This window comes from Anthonomus grandis, chromosome 22, assembly GCF_022605725.1.
Source record: "Anthonomus grandis grandis chromosome 22, icAntGran1.3, whole genome shotgun sequence".
NCBI classification, from domain to species: domain Eukaryota; kingdom Metazoa; phylum Arthropoda; class Insecta; order Coleoptera; family Curculionidae; genus Anthonomus; species Anthonomus grandis.
The window spans coordinates 17,685,322-17,699,677 of NC_065567.1; the positions used below are offsets into that span (position 1 = coordinate 17,685,322).

At 30.7% G+C, this 14,356-nt stretch overlaps 1 protein-coding gene across 2 annotated transcripts in view; it reads left to right on the forward strand.

The window, feature by feature from the left end:
- Positions 1 to 14,007, forward strand: part of LOC126748374 (neurotrimin-like) — a 353,177-nt gene extending 339,170 nt beyond the window's left edge. The window contains exons 8-9 of one of the 2 annotated variants that reach the window (XM_050457564.1): positions 6,462 to 6,575; positions 12,797 to 14,007. In XM_050457564.1, the coding sequence (XP_050313521.1) occupies positions 6,462 to 6,575; positions 12,797 to 12,855 (173 nt within the window). In that variant the 3' untranslated portion in view covers positions 12,856 to 14,007. The remainder of the gene's footprint in view (positions 1 to 6,461; positions 6,576 to 12,796) is intronic. The other variant, XM_050457563.1, reaches the window with a different exon arrangement.
- Positions 14,008 to 14,356: the final 349 nt, after the last annotated feature.

The following is a 14,356-nucleotide window of genomic DNA, read 5'->3' on the forward strand; positions in this document are numbered from 1 at the left end:
TAGTTATGAATTATCCAGAATTTGAAATTAATCAAATGTTTTCATAAATATAGAAAAGAAACGTGTGAACATACTTTTGGGCCGCCTTAAATGAATTATTTTACATTCAAATATTAAAAATAATTATTTTTTAATATTTGAATCTTTTTAATTTTCTAATTTGGCACCTACAGTATAAGTTCGGATCCAATGTAAGGAATTCAAATCATTTGTTCATTCATCATCATTCAAGTTTTTTAAGATATAGGTTTTTCCTTCGAACATTTCAGAATTCCAAGATTTCTACTTGATATATCCCTACAAGATTTCTTCCTAAAGTGTAGAAAATGTATTCCTTTGGTTTTTTCCAAGTATTCCAGCTGTCATACCTTTACCGATATTTGATCTATTTTGCGTATCTATGGTTGCTATTGTTTTATTTTTCTTTGGCTTGAAAAATCTAACTCATTCAACATGATTTTTAATGTTAAGATTTTCTAGTCTCCTGTCAACTATACATCTACTTTAATCAAATTCTAGAATATAAGCTACGAGATATAAATGCGTCAATTGGCCAATATTATTGGTGAGTGCGATATGCATAAAAAGAAATCATTATTCTTTCTGAAAGGCTCATAAGGCAAAGTTATTTAAATTTGCTATATAGAATAAATGACGATAATAAAGGATGTTTTAATTAGAATGCAAGATTTGAATTGCGTGCCATGTTTGATAGTCATAATGTCACATGACTATGATATGATAAATCGAATGTTGACTGATGGGAGTTAGTAAACACGTAGAACAACGCGTCCTAATTGTCAAAAATTATTATCAAAATAGTAAAAGTTTAATTACCATTAATTGTAAAGTGCGTCCAATGTTCGGTCCAAATAATGTTCTTAATTCATTTATTGTGAAAAGAATCATCAAAAAAGTACTGGTTTGGTTAGTGATGTAAAACACACGCTACGAGCTCGTAGAGGACATTCATGCATTCTTCAGCAAATTCTCACTAAAGTTCTACAAAATCCAACTGACTCAGCAACTGCTGCCAGCAGAGCATGAACAGCGAAGACAATTTGTCAATTGGATCCATAAGCGACCAGCTGATTTTACAAACAAAATAATTTTCAATGATGAGTCCCATTTCCAACTCGATGGATTCGTTAATAGACAAAACAATTATCAGAAAGCAATGCGTTCGTAAACGTGTCACTTTATTAAGCTCATTATGGTCTGGAGGATTAATAGGATTGTTTCTCTATGAAAATACAGAAGGTGATGCAGCAACAGTCAATCGCGAACATTATCGTCCTATGATAATACAGTTTCTTGTATCTCATTTGGAAGCTATTGATCTTGATGGCATGTTGTTTCAGCCAAACGATGCTACATGTCATACCGTTCCTAGAATTCTTACGATCTTTACGCACGAGTTTGCTTCTAGTCCTGTCATTTCCCGATGTTGTGTTCAGAATTGGTCTAATTTAGACGTTGTTTTAATAAAATACCACCACATGTCAAAAATGCGTACCCTGCATATGCCAGCAAGGCCATTTACAAGATATTTTGTTTTATACATAGTTCCTAAGTGTATATTTTCTAAACCAATAAATATTTCAATATTTTGCTACAGAAAACCATGTTTTACTGAACACTGAAATCTTGTGCTCTTATTAAAACACCCTTTAGTTAGAGAAAAAAATTTACTGTTATCCAGAAAGATCGCTTGATTTATACTTTTATACTACTAAATATTTAGGTGCGAGTCCCATAAATACATGAAATCATTTATATTAAACTTCAAAATATTTATATTAAAGTTTCTTTGATAGTTAAAATGTCCAATAAAAATTCAAAAACTTCCTAATTATATTTTCATTAAACAATTTGTGCCTATATTTTTTAATGGTTGCGAGAGCAACTACAAAAGCAGTATCTGGGTGCAATTAAATGTTAAGTGGCATTGAAGGGAAATGTTCATTAATAAATGCGCTAAAAACTTTGGAAGTTTTAAAAAGTCTTTTTGCATTTTTTGTTTTAATATTGACGTTCTTTGTAGAACACTGCTTCTGATTTTCAGAACTTATTAAAATAATAAAAGCAATATTTTTCCGAAATAAAATCTCATTCAGCTTATTCCTTTAAGCTGCCAACAATAAGTAAACTGTTTTCATTTTATGCCTTTAACTTGAGATTCTTTCGCTGTTTTCATATCCATGTACATTCCGCTATTGCGGCTGAAATATTAAAAACATTCCTTAACCAACTTCTCCATTTCTTACTGCAGTTCTTAGTTTTTAAGTATTAGTTATATTTCAACTTTCATAAGATACCTTCAAAGAAAATTACAAGAATTTTTTTATTGCATTTTCCATTTAAAGGGAAGCGTTTCGTCTCATCGCAAATTTAAATTGCTTATAATAGACCCACAGCTTTAGAAATGTAAAACTTTTTGCTAGGTACTTTTTTACTAATTTAAAACTGTCAAAAAGCTAAAGGATTTTTTCTTTGGATCTTATTAAGATTACCGTTTTATTTAAAAGGTTTTTTATATTTGTTGCTTTCTTTAATGTTACTTTTAAGTTTTTTGAATTTCTAAGGCAACCTTAAATCTTAAAAATTTAAAACTTCTTTTTTTATAAATCTAATTTGATACCTTGATAAACTTCTGAGCACATTAAAGAATTACTAATTATTGTATTTATAAAAAATTAAATTTATTAAATCAATAAAAAAATAAGGCCTAATATAGGCCGAAACGTTGGCAATAAAAGGAAAAAAGAGCTTGGATTTTAAGTGACCCCTTATCCAACTTAATCACTAAAACACCACACAAAAATAATAGTTGATAAGTTATAATATTTCTTATATGGGGTTACTGCTTTAATTTAAAACAGAGGACACTGGAGACATGTTTTTTTTATTTGCTTCTGACTTGAAAGATCATATTTGACGATATTAGGCTTTAATTTCACGGACTCTTTGTCAATTTTGTACTGTCTATGGCATAAATATAGTGAATCAGATCCCTAGCATAGGCAAAACTTATTCAATTACATTTTCATTACATTCTCTAATATTGGGGCAGTGTGGTTAGGCAAATAGTGAGTGAGACAGAGCGAGCTGGAGTTTGCGAATATCATTTTAGAGAGATCGCAGTTATTCAATAAAATTACCAAACGATACCATTCAAGTCGTCAGCAAAACATGAAAGCATCCGATTCAAAGTAATATGTATAGTAGACCTCAGCGTAAATCCTAAGACACATCTGAGTCAGCTGATATTTCTTTCGACATAAAATTCTTAATTCGTACACACTGATGCCATCCTGCCAGGAAGAACCAATGAAAAGGTATATTGCCCAAAGCAAAAAAATCTCATTTTCCAAATAGTAATTCATGATTAACTCCATCAAATTCCTCCAAGAAGTCGGTATAAACAGCATCGACTTGCTTGCGGCTCCCAAATGCACTTAACATGGATTGATCACTATTTATCTAAAAGCTAAGCTGTTGATCAACTATAGGTTGGTTATACATGCGTTATAATCGAGCAATTCAGGTATATCTGATTGAATACTTTCTGTAATTAAAAGCATGAAAATAATAAACGAATTCCTTCAAGAATTGTTGAATCTTAATGATAAATTAAAAATCACAACTAAAAATCAAACTCACAAGGGTTACTATCCGAATGTATATATGCTTTTAGAAGTGCTGATCAGATTCTGATAAGGTCCTGAAGAATATTTAATTTACTGTTTCTAATATCACCATGAATTCATAGATACAAATATAAACATATTATTTGTATCTATGAAATCATTGAGTTATGGTAATATTTCGGCACAGATGGATTACTTTATCAATCGATAGATCCAAAAAAGTTTGCAAATAAGTTAACAGACTCAGAGCAAATATTATTACATTCGTCATTGAAGAACATATTAGCAGGATAATGTCCCATTTATATTAAGTGTATCGCATATCTACAGAAAAAAAAGTGACGGAAATTACTATCATCAACTTTATCTAAATAAGTACCAAAATATTGATTGGATATAATTAAGACTTTTTTCTAAGAGCACTAAATTCTTGATAGTCAGTTAACAGAAAACACTTTTTAAAACGTAGATGTCTAGACACTAGGGAACCGTTCTGGAAATGTAAAACTTTTAAAATACACACTATCCAGCAATAATACCATCCCAGTTAAACTGGGACAAATATTCATTAATAGACAGTAAAATTTGTATTCTTGAAATTCTGTTAGAATAATGTTTGAAAGAGAACATAGATAAGCAAAGTAATAAAAATTATTCAGCAAGAGCTAGTCTACAGCTTTAACTACTTTGTGGTCCAGCAGATAGGAAAAAATATTATTGATATTGGATGTGTATGCTAATGAGTTGAGATTTTATCAGCCCAATCTCCAGAATTGAAGTCTTCCAATATTTTAAAGTCGCTATTCTTGTGGCATTCAAACATACTGGTAGTACAGCAAACGGCTTCATGGTAATAGAGAGTAGAGAGTATAAATAAATAAATTTATCATTCTGTAAAATAATATAAGTTAAATCTGAATGAGCTACTCGACATTTCAGTTATCAAGATTCATTCTCCCAAATCTAAAAGTCTAGCTTCTCTGGTCTTTAGGCATAAATTAATGCTTCTAACAGGTGGGCCATCTAGCGTTTGGAGTTTGAACCAGCTATTATTTCAACTAAGGTCACTCAAATATCAGAATGCTTATGTCAAACATATAGTCTAAGATTATATAGCTACGAAATGGAACGTTATTTTTTAGAGCAAAATTAGGAAATACTGAAAACTTTGTCCCAAAGTGGAGAGTTTTGAACCTAAAGCGTAACAAATTTGAAAGAAAAATCGACAGAAGTGATTGGCTTTTAAATCATCTTGCTGATTAATTTATTAAACGAGGTCGTGAAACTGGTTTAATAGTGGAGAAAACAATACGTTCCCCGTGATTTCTCGTCCGGTGCGTACAGCCGAAAACGTTGTTGCTGTTGCTCAAAACGTGCGTGAAAGTTCATCATCCTCAACTCATCATCATTCTCAGGACTTGAATATTTCATGCGCTTCCCTGAAGCAAATTTTGCATAAAGACCTTGGTATGAACGATTTGAACATCCAATTGTTGCAAGAACTGAACATCATGACCGTTCGGCACGTTCTCAGTTTGTCGAATGAACTATTTTCACCGAAAAATCATCTTTTTAGGCTTATTTTCATCTCGGAGGCTATGTCAACAAGTAGAATTGTCGGATTTGGGGCTGGGAAAGTTTATATATGACCACTGAAACTCCAATGGATTTACAACAAGTGACTGTTTGGTGTGGCTTTATAACTGGCGGTATCATCGGTCCCATTTTTCTTCGAAAATAGCCAAGAAGTAATGCCAAAGACATTTAGTATCAACAGGATTGCCACACACCTTAAATAACAGTTTAACTTTTGGGCTTCGTCTTTGAAAATCGAATAATCAGCCGCAGTTTCCGTCTTACCGACTACCGGATTTAAGCCTATTGGACTTTTTTTTCTGGGGAGCCATTAACGATAAATGTTGTGTCGACCATCCAAAAATAATTGGAAGACCTTAATCGCGAAATCGGAAATGCCATTGATTCAAGCCGAAACAATTGAAAAAGTACTGGAAAATTGGGTTGATCGAATGAACTATTTTAAGGCTAGTCATGGCAGCCACATAAACTAAGAAACTCCCATCTTTTCCAATAAAACCGGCTTTTTGAAAAAATATTCAGTAGTTCTTTTTTCTACAACTGATTTAAATTTCAAATCTTTAATACTCCACCCTGTATAAGTTAGCTGAAGTTGAAATTATATTTAACTACAAAACCTCAGTGTATCGCAAATATATTGCCCATAAGTTGCTATAATCACAGAAGCATTTATGTTAAAAAAATGTCATCAAGTGATGGTCTGGTATAGATAATAATAGCTAAGTCAAATGTCCTAAATAGTTTCCATTTTTCCATTTATTCTTATTTATCGCAGTGATTTTCATTACCTGTCTAGTTCCATAAGGGTTCTATGGTGCATTTCAAACATTTTTATCATGGTGTATAGTATTTGCCCAATTAAGTCTAAGTCTACCACAATGTAAATTCTACATCCAGTAAGAAGTCGAATATTTTTAATTATTTCTTTTAAGTGCAATACACTTTAATGGATATTCGACTTTTATGAAATCCTCTATAAAGCCCTTTTTAATCCTTATAAAACCTTGCATGAATTCTTTATATAAATAAGACCGTAGTTATAGTAATAGTTACTAGACTCTTTAAATGTGCAAAATTTCTCTCCAAACCAAAAAATCTATACATATACTGGTGATATCTGGCATCTTATGTTCATAAAAACTAATAATAAACGACGACAAAATTGCTTTTTCGAAATTAAAAAAAAAACTTACGCTTTGATTTATTTTTTTTCAGGTGCAAAGTACCAATCAAACCTAAATGAAATTGATAGATCTGAACAAAAGTCTGGAGTAGATAATGAAAGTAAAGGAGGAATATTCGATGAAAAAAGCCCTGCTTCGTTTATAGGTGAGTAAGAAAAATTAAATAAATAACAGTTACAAAATTTAACACGATAATGTTTTATTCTTTATTAAAAAAAAATCCCAAACGAAGCCTCTGCAGAGACAAAAATTCCGCAATTGTGTTACGTGAACGCGCTACGACCAGAATAAAATATTAACTTGAAAACGAGAAATACCGTATGAAAAAGGAAAGCGCAACGGCTGCCGTTAAAAGTAAAATCCAAGAGTTCTTCTTAAAATCGTAGCAACACATATTGTCTTTGATGTGTTTTCCCCAAACGCATATAGGATTCCCTTTACTTTTGCCATGCATACCGTTGCGCTGCTTCTGCCGGTCCACTTTGCATTTTACTGACTACGCCACTAAATACGTCATTTAAAATTCAAGAAGTCCCGCATTATACCACAAAGCATTATCTCGAACAATGTCAGAACCTATTTTCCTTTATGCTTATTTTCATTTCTAAGGAAATACGCTATAGAATGAACAAAATATAAATACATTTGTGAAAAAAATCATATGGTGCAAAATCAATCAATTAGTCAAATAGCAATGCTTTTACTATATACTGAAATATGCTAGAGACCAAGTACTGAAGATATATATGTAGATAAATCTATTCCATATGATAATTAACTTAAATTTTATTTCAATTTTGTTAATGATGGCAGCTTATATATTAATATAAAAATAAATTATGAATACTAATAGACCGATTAACATCCCTACGAAAAACTAAATTTGTTACATGCTGACTTCAGATAAATGCGTAGTAGGCTTCCATTTCTAATATTTTTAAACAAAACAGACCTCGTTGCCATGGTAAATGTATTATACAAGCAATTTAAAAAAATTACAGGATTGTGAAACTTAAAGCAAATGAAGAATTCATAAATAAATCAAAAACAACACAAAAAATTAAATTTATGCCTCTAGCTCAAAACAAAATGCGAATAATTTTAATAATCACTTTTCCCCAATTACTAAAAATGTAATAAATAATCTCGAGGATTATTGTGATCCTTTATTAATGTTACTCAGATCAAGGATTATCAAAGAAAAAAAAGAGTAATAGATTAAATTAATTCGCAAATCATGAAAATAATCAAAAATATAATAGGCTAAATTTAACAACATTAATGAATCAACTCGAACTGGTCCATGTATTCCGCAAAAATAGAACCATCATCATAATCTTCATTATCTACCAGTAACAACTTAAAATGGTTGAAAAATATCTTGACGCATTGCTCCTTTTTTCCACCTCACAAGGGCATTTGATTATATGAGACATAGCACGGTAGAAAATTACCTCTCTGCGATTTTCACAGGACAGGGAGCTTACTGACTTATTTTCTGACGCTAGTGCAAAATTAATAATCTTGACTACGTTTAAAATACATACAGATTGAGTTGGAAGGAACGCACCAAACTCCAGGGGAGTATTCTAGACGTAAAAACGATAGCGCAGCGATTCTTATTTATTTCAATATTTAGCGTAACTACAAACACACAAAATTTCCTACATTTACATGGTTTCAATTATAGGGCTGTTTTAACAAATTTTTAGAAATACTGTCATTAGCCTCTAACCACATTTGACTAGTCTGCGAAAGTCTCTTGTTGGTTTTCTAAGTGATTCATATCTTTTTGTCAAAAACACTGCCGAATTTCTAATGCGTCGAATAAAGGGCTTTCCGAGTGTCGACTTTTAATTTGTATACCTCATTTTTAAACCGATCTCATAAACAAGTCCAGTGGTGTAAGGTCTGGACATCTTGGAGGCCGAATATTAGGACCAGCACGATCAATCCACAGTCCTGGAAACTCTTCATCCAAATATTGCTTAACCTGATGAGCGAAATATGCGGAGCTCTATCGTTCTGATAATACATTTGCATTCTAGTGTTTAGAGGAGCTTCCTCTAATAATGCTTTTAACTGATTTCGTAAAAAAGATAAGTAGTTTTCTTCCGTGAGACGATTTTCTAAAATGAGTGGGCCAATTTGAATAACTATGGACTATACCACATTACACGTTTACCGAAAATGACGTTGTGTGTGGATTTTCATCTAAACATACTGAGAGTTGTGAGTATTATTGATGCCATCATGGACGAATGTTAATTCATCGGTAAAAAATATGCGAGATACAACGGGACGATTATTATTGATCCAACCAGAAAATTGTATACGCCTAACATAATCTTTAGGGCTATCATAATCCTCTTGGTCTTAAATTACTCTTTTCTGTGGAATGACCAATTAAGTAGCAACTCTTCCTGGGCTGGTCGTTGCATCATCTTTTACTAAATTCAGAATATTTTCTACTTATTTTAAACCTTGTCGAGTGTTATCCTCAAGCACTTCCTTTTCTCCGTGTTCTAAGTTTATTTCCGCTTCTAGTTCTCCTTCAGACCCATTGCCTATAACATCTTCCTGGAACCTATCAAACTCGTCCAATAGCCTCTGAAGTCCAACAAAGACTCTCTGCTTCGTATGACATATTGCTAAAAGGTATCACAGTAACAAATAAGTTTTGAAAAATAAAATAAATACTTTCATATTTACCAGTTAAAACGACACACAAAAAACTACGTAAATATTGTTCCGGGGGAATATCATACGCTAACCGCCTTTGCCAATCTGATTTCAAACTAAAAGCGTAAGACGCTAGAGCAAGCGTATTCTTGCAATTATAGTGTGAATTTAAGGAACTGATCGCTAGATGTATCTAAATCGTCTAATTTTAAATTTACAGGTGTAACCAGAGGTAATGAGGAGTACATCCCGTAACACTGACGAAGGCTTAACTACGCCATAATTTATAAACAAATGAGAATCGGACAAGAATATATGATTTTTTAAAATTATTTTCACTTGTACAATACTTACCTGGAGTTTGGTGTGTTCCTCCCGACTCATCCGACTGATTACATCTCGAAATAACTCAAAATCACAAATTATAAATTTCTCTCCTGAACGACCTTCTCCGATTCAATGTACAAGTTATGCTAAATACTTCCAAAGCAATCTTTTTAGCTGATTGTCACAATTACTTTCATTTCCATTTAACATATGCTATTCCTGTCATATTGACAAGGCATTTGACAACAAAAACATTGCATATGGATTATATCTAGACCTGGAGTATAGAGATGATTCTCGAAACTTTAATCTCAAAATAGGAACATTATGTAATATGTAGCATTACATTATGTTAAAAATTTACCAAAATTCCAATTTATATGAAGCACATCTTCATGCCAATTGTCGAATTGAAAGAGTCAGAAATGGTTCAATGGCTGCAATTCGGTGCAGTCTCCAGTGTCAAAGCTTTTAATTTGAATATTGATTTGAATTTTGCTATTTATTCAAAATTGTACAATTTCATTTATATCGATTTATTTACATAATATCTTATTGTTACATAATTTAATTTATAAAAGCACATGACTAAGTCAGCAGTGATTTTGCTAGGGTAGCTTATTGCATAACGTCACTCAAGAATATTAATTTTAATAAAGTAGAAGAAATCTGATCACTTATTTCACTACTTACTTCCCCATCAAGCAGAAAATGACGGTGAAGAAAACCCGTAAAGAAAATATTTCCTTAACTTTTTAAGTCAGTTTATCGCTTATAAGGTTGTCAACAGAAGTATTTACGGTCGAAATACGTGCGCAAAGCACTCGAAGGTATATAATAGGGGCATGTACATCAGTTTATAACATGTCAAAAGGTCAAAGGAAATAGAATTTTCTCAATTTCCCCCGTTCACAGCGACCCATGCCTGTGGTCCTTTGACGGCTCTTAATGTCTAGCGCCACACCGGAATACTGTCCACTACATCTCTCGTATATCAATTTGCTAAAATGACCAAATAAACTACGGTTAAATAAGGCCTGGAATAAAACGCATTAATGATAAGAAATATTGATTTGCTTTTTATATCACTTCTTTTTGTTATTCTAGTAACTTACGTTCGGTGGCGTTAATAATAAAATGAAAGTTTTCGTTTTTTGTATTTAATTTTTTATATATATTCGTACATGAAGTGAAAATTTATTCCAGTATTACCTAAAATCAATTTTAAAATAAAAGTTACGTTTCAACATTAGTGCATTTAACTAGCGTAAAACAATAATATCAATTACCCTTTTTTTGAGATACGGGATAAACACCAAAACTATAACAGAAAAACAATACCATTAATGGAGGTAAAGACAACTTGTTTATGTGTATACAATTCAACTATTATGAACTACAGTATAACTTGCATATCATAATAGACTTGGCTTAATCGATCGATTTTTAGTTCGAGTACAAACTTCTTATTGATTATTTCTTGCGAAATTCCATATCCATATTTTTTTATACACGTTAATACACGTTTTATACCGTGTGGAAAGCTTAGTATGGTTTTACGGAGAATTCCCTTTTATGTATGTATAGGTTTCAGGAGTTTTTTCTCTTTACGTATATTTACTGTTGCGGATTACAGTGTTAAATATTTCCAAACATAAAGAAACTTTTATCGGATTGGGTGTATTCTTTTTTTTTTGGTACGTTGCACGTTTAGTACATTTTAAAGCGTTAATGTGTTAATTACTATAGGAACAAAAATTTTAAAAATTAATATAATTAAAATATATAAGCTCTATCACAATCTTTTAAAATAACTTTTTAATTATTCCCTACAGTAGTTTTGCAATGAGGTAAAGCTAAAAAGAAAAATATTAGGAATTATCCTTCCACGTCCTTGCTCGACATAGTGTAAAGTGTGCATAACATAAATGGGTATGATGTACTTGCCAATTTCGATTGGTTTTTTTTACGTCAAGATTTTATTGTTTTTCCTTATATGGTCAATAAAATAATTTGTTACTACGATTATGATATACTGCTCTAAATTGCAAAGAGTTTTTTTATAAATACATTTCTGAATTTTCGGGGTGGATAATACTGACTATTCTTCGAACCACTAATGCTCTTTTCTTAAACATAATTTTTAACATAGAAACTTCTGTTTTGTGGTGCTCGTTAAAAAGAAATAATATCCTAAAGCTAATTAGAAACAGAAGTAAAGATGTATTTGCTATATGTTTTTATTTAGAAAGAAGATGGAATAACCGAGTATGGTGGGGTTAAGAAAAAAATATAAAAGTAGAATATAAGTTCAATTAGAGAAAGGGTTTCAGTGCCTAATAAAATATGAGATAAATATAGAAATTTTATTTCAGGCATCTATTATCATTCTATTCTAAATTCTAAGATTTGGATATATGGAAGTTCGCTTTCCTTGAGAGAGTTTATTTCAATATATATCATATTTATTTATAATCAAATTCAATATTGTATTTCTTAAAACTCTTTTATTATGGGTAATTAATTTTTATAACGACTTAAGTTTAAAAGGCTTGGTATTCTAAAGAATAGAATTCAGTTGTTACACTATACATAAATTCAAAATAAAATGTCTCATTTCAGGCGACAATTTGTATTTTAATATACATAACAGGACTTTCATGCGCTTGTAAAAAATACTTTTCACAAACTGATGTCAACCAAAACTATGCATATTCACACCTCGTCGCGACAGGTTTCCCTAAAACCTATAATCTACTCACCCCTAGGGCTGATTTATTGCTTTAGGGCTGATTTATCGTAAGCAACTCGAATTTTTCATATTTGTTCGATTTAAGGGACTGACATCCCTTTTCATGGGCGCCGGGTCACAAATGTTTTAAAAGGAAATTTTGGTTTAAATTATGTTAGTTGAAAAAAAAATCAGTTTCAATAGATACTCAATAAACTTGCACCCACACCAATAAGCATCGAATAAGATAATCTATAAGTGAAAAATATGTATCAATTCACTTAACGAATTGAAGTTGGTAAGCACAGAACATTATATCATAACCAACAACATCAAAGGCGAAAAATTGAAATCTATATTAAATATACAGCACGACTAAAAATTTATACGGCTGGTAACTAAATTACGTCATACGTGACGTGCTTTGAAGTTTCTTTGATTCGAACTATATATGAAATGAAGCCTTCATTTTCTAATCCATCCACGCCCATTATCCTCTATATTGATAAAATGTAAGTTGATTTTTTTTTGATATGCTGAATTCCTAATGGTAAATTAACATAATAAAATAAATAGTTTCTTGCTAATAAATAGAAACCAATGACAATATTTAAAATTTGTTCCAGATGGATCTATTCAGCGTATACTCGTTATCCAAGTGATAGTCTTCACGCTCCTGCGGTGAACAGCTTAATGAGGTAATACAGGTATTTTAAAATTAGTGTTAAGATAAGAAAAACAATGTTAACTGTAAGCCAAGAGGTTGCTTAAGTGTAAAATTGTTTATATGTATAATCTAATTAAAAATAACAAAGACTGAGATTGACTAGATTCAAAGATTATATATTGAAAATCACGAGGACTATTTCAAAATTTAGATAATGGTGTGTTTTAGTACATATTTACAACATAAACGTTTTGCATATGGTTAAATAAAAACTGGGGTTAAATAATAATACACGGTCGCATTGTCGTATTTAAATAAGTGATTATTTTTAATTTATTATTTTGAGCTGCAAATTACATATAATAAAACATTTTATTACTTGCTCACTGTCGTTTCAAATCAAAATTTAGGTGATTAGTAAATTAATTAGTCTGCCTCTTAAACACATTAATTAAAGCTTTTAAAATGTTAAATATACAGTGTTCTTAAAACATTATTTTTTTATATACAATATGGTTGCTTCGCGTTAGTGCCAAATGTTTATTCAGTGCCAAATATAAAATCGAAATTTACTTGCCCTTACTTGAACACTCTATATTTGCTTAATATATAATAATGTAGCAGTTTCATAAGAACATTATAACTACATTACCAATGTAGCTTTTATAAATTATAATTTGGTATGGTTAAGTCGTAAATGTTATTAGATATCGTATAAAAATGCTTTCGTCGTAAGAATAAAATTACAGGGTAAAATTCTTCATATATTACAGCACCCCTTCACTACTAGAATATATTGATCTTTATAGGAAGGGTTGTTCCTATATAAGTTAATAGCTCATTATAAATACATATTTGCTTTATGGTTCTTATTAAAGTGGTAACTCGATGTAAGTACAATCTTCATCCTACAGTTAGAATGTATGTAAATAAATTATATAAGACGCGGTATATAGACGTATTTACTGGTTTAATTTGCAAATTGTTTAAAATAGAATTGTTTCAGTAAAATTTAACTTAAATACTGAAATTTTAATGCAATTTTTACCTGTGATTAATAAATTATGTATAAACACAAACGAGAGCTTATAGAACAAAAAATATTACAAAATGTCACATCTGTCAATTTAAACAACATTTGCTTTAATGGCGCTTGATCTACAAAGATAATTTTTTAGGTAAACCGTAAATTTATTTTGTCCTTGCATAAATGTATACTTATTAAAACGTTAATTAAACCTAAGTGTAGACAATTAATCAAGAGTTTAAGTTGCACCTATGCTATATAGACATGTATTTTAGTAAATTATATATGTATTTGGGCACTATTCCTATATATTTCCCTCCATTAAGTTATCATTTAAGATTTGCTTATAAGAAATTATCATAACTTCTTTTAATTATTAACTCAAATCAAACTATTTAAGTATTTATACAGATATTATTTATTTTATTACATCATATCCCTCAAAAATTGTAATTTTTATTTTAAACGGCTATTGTTTTATGTATTTAAGTT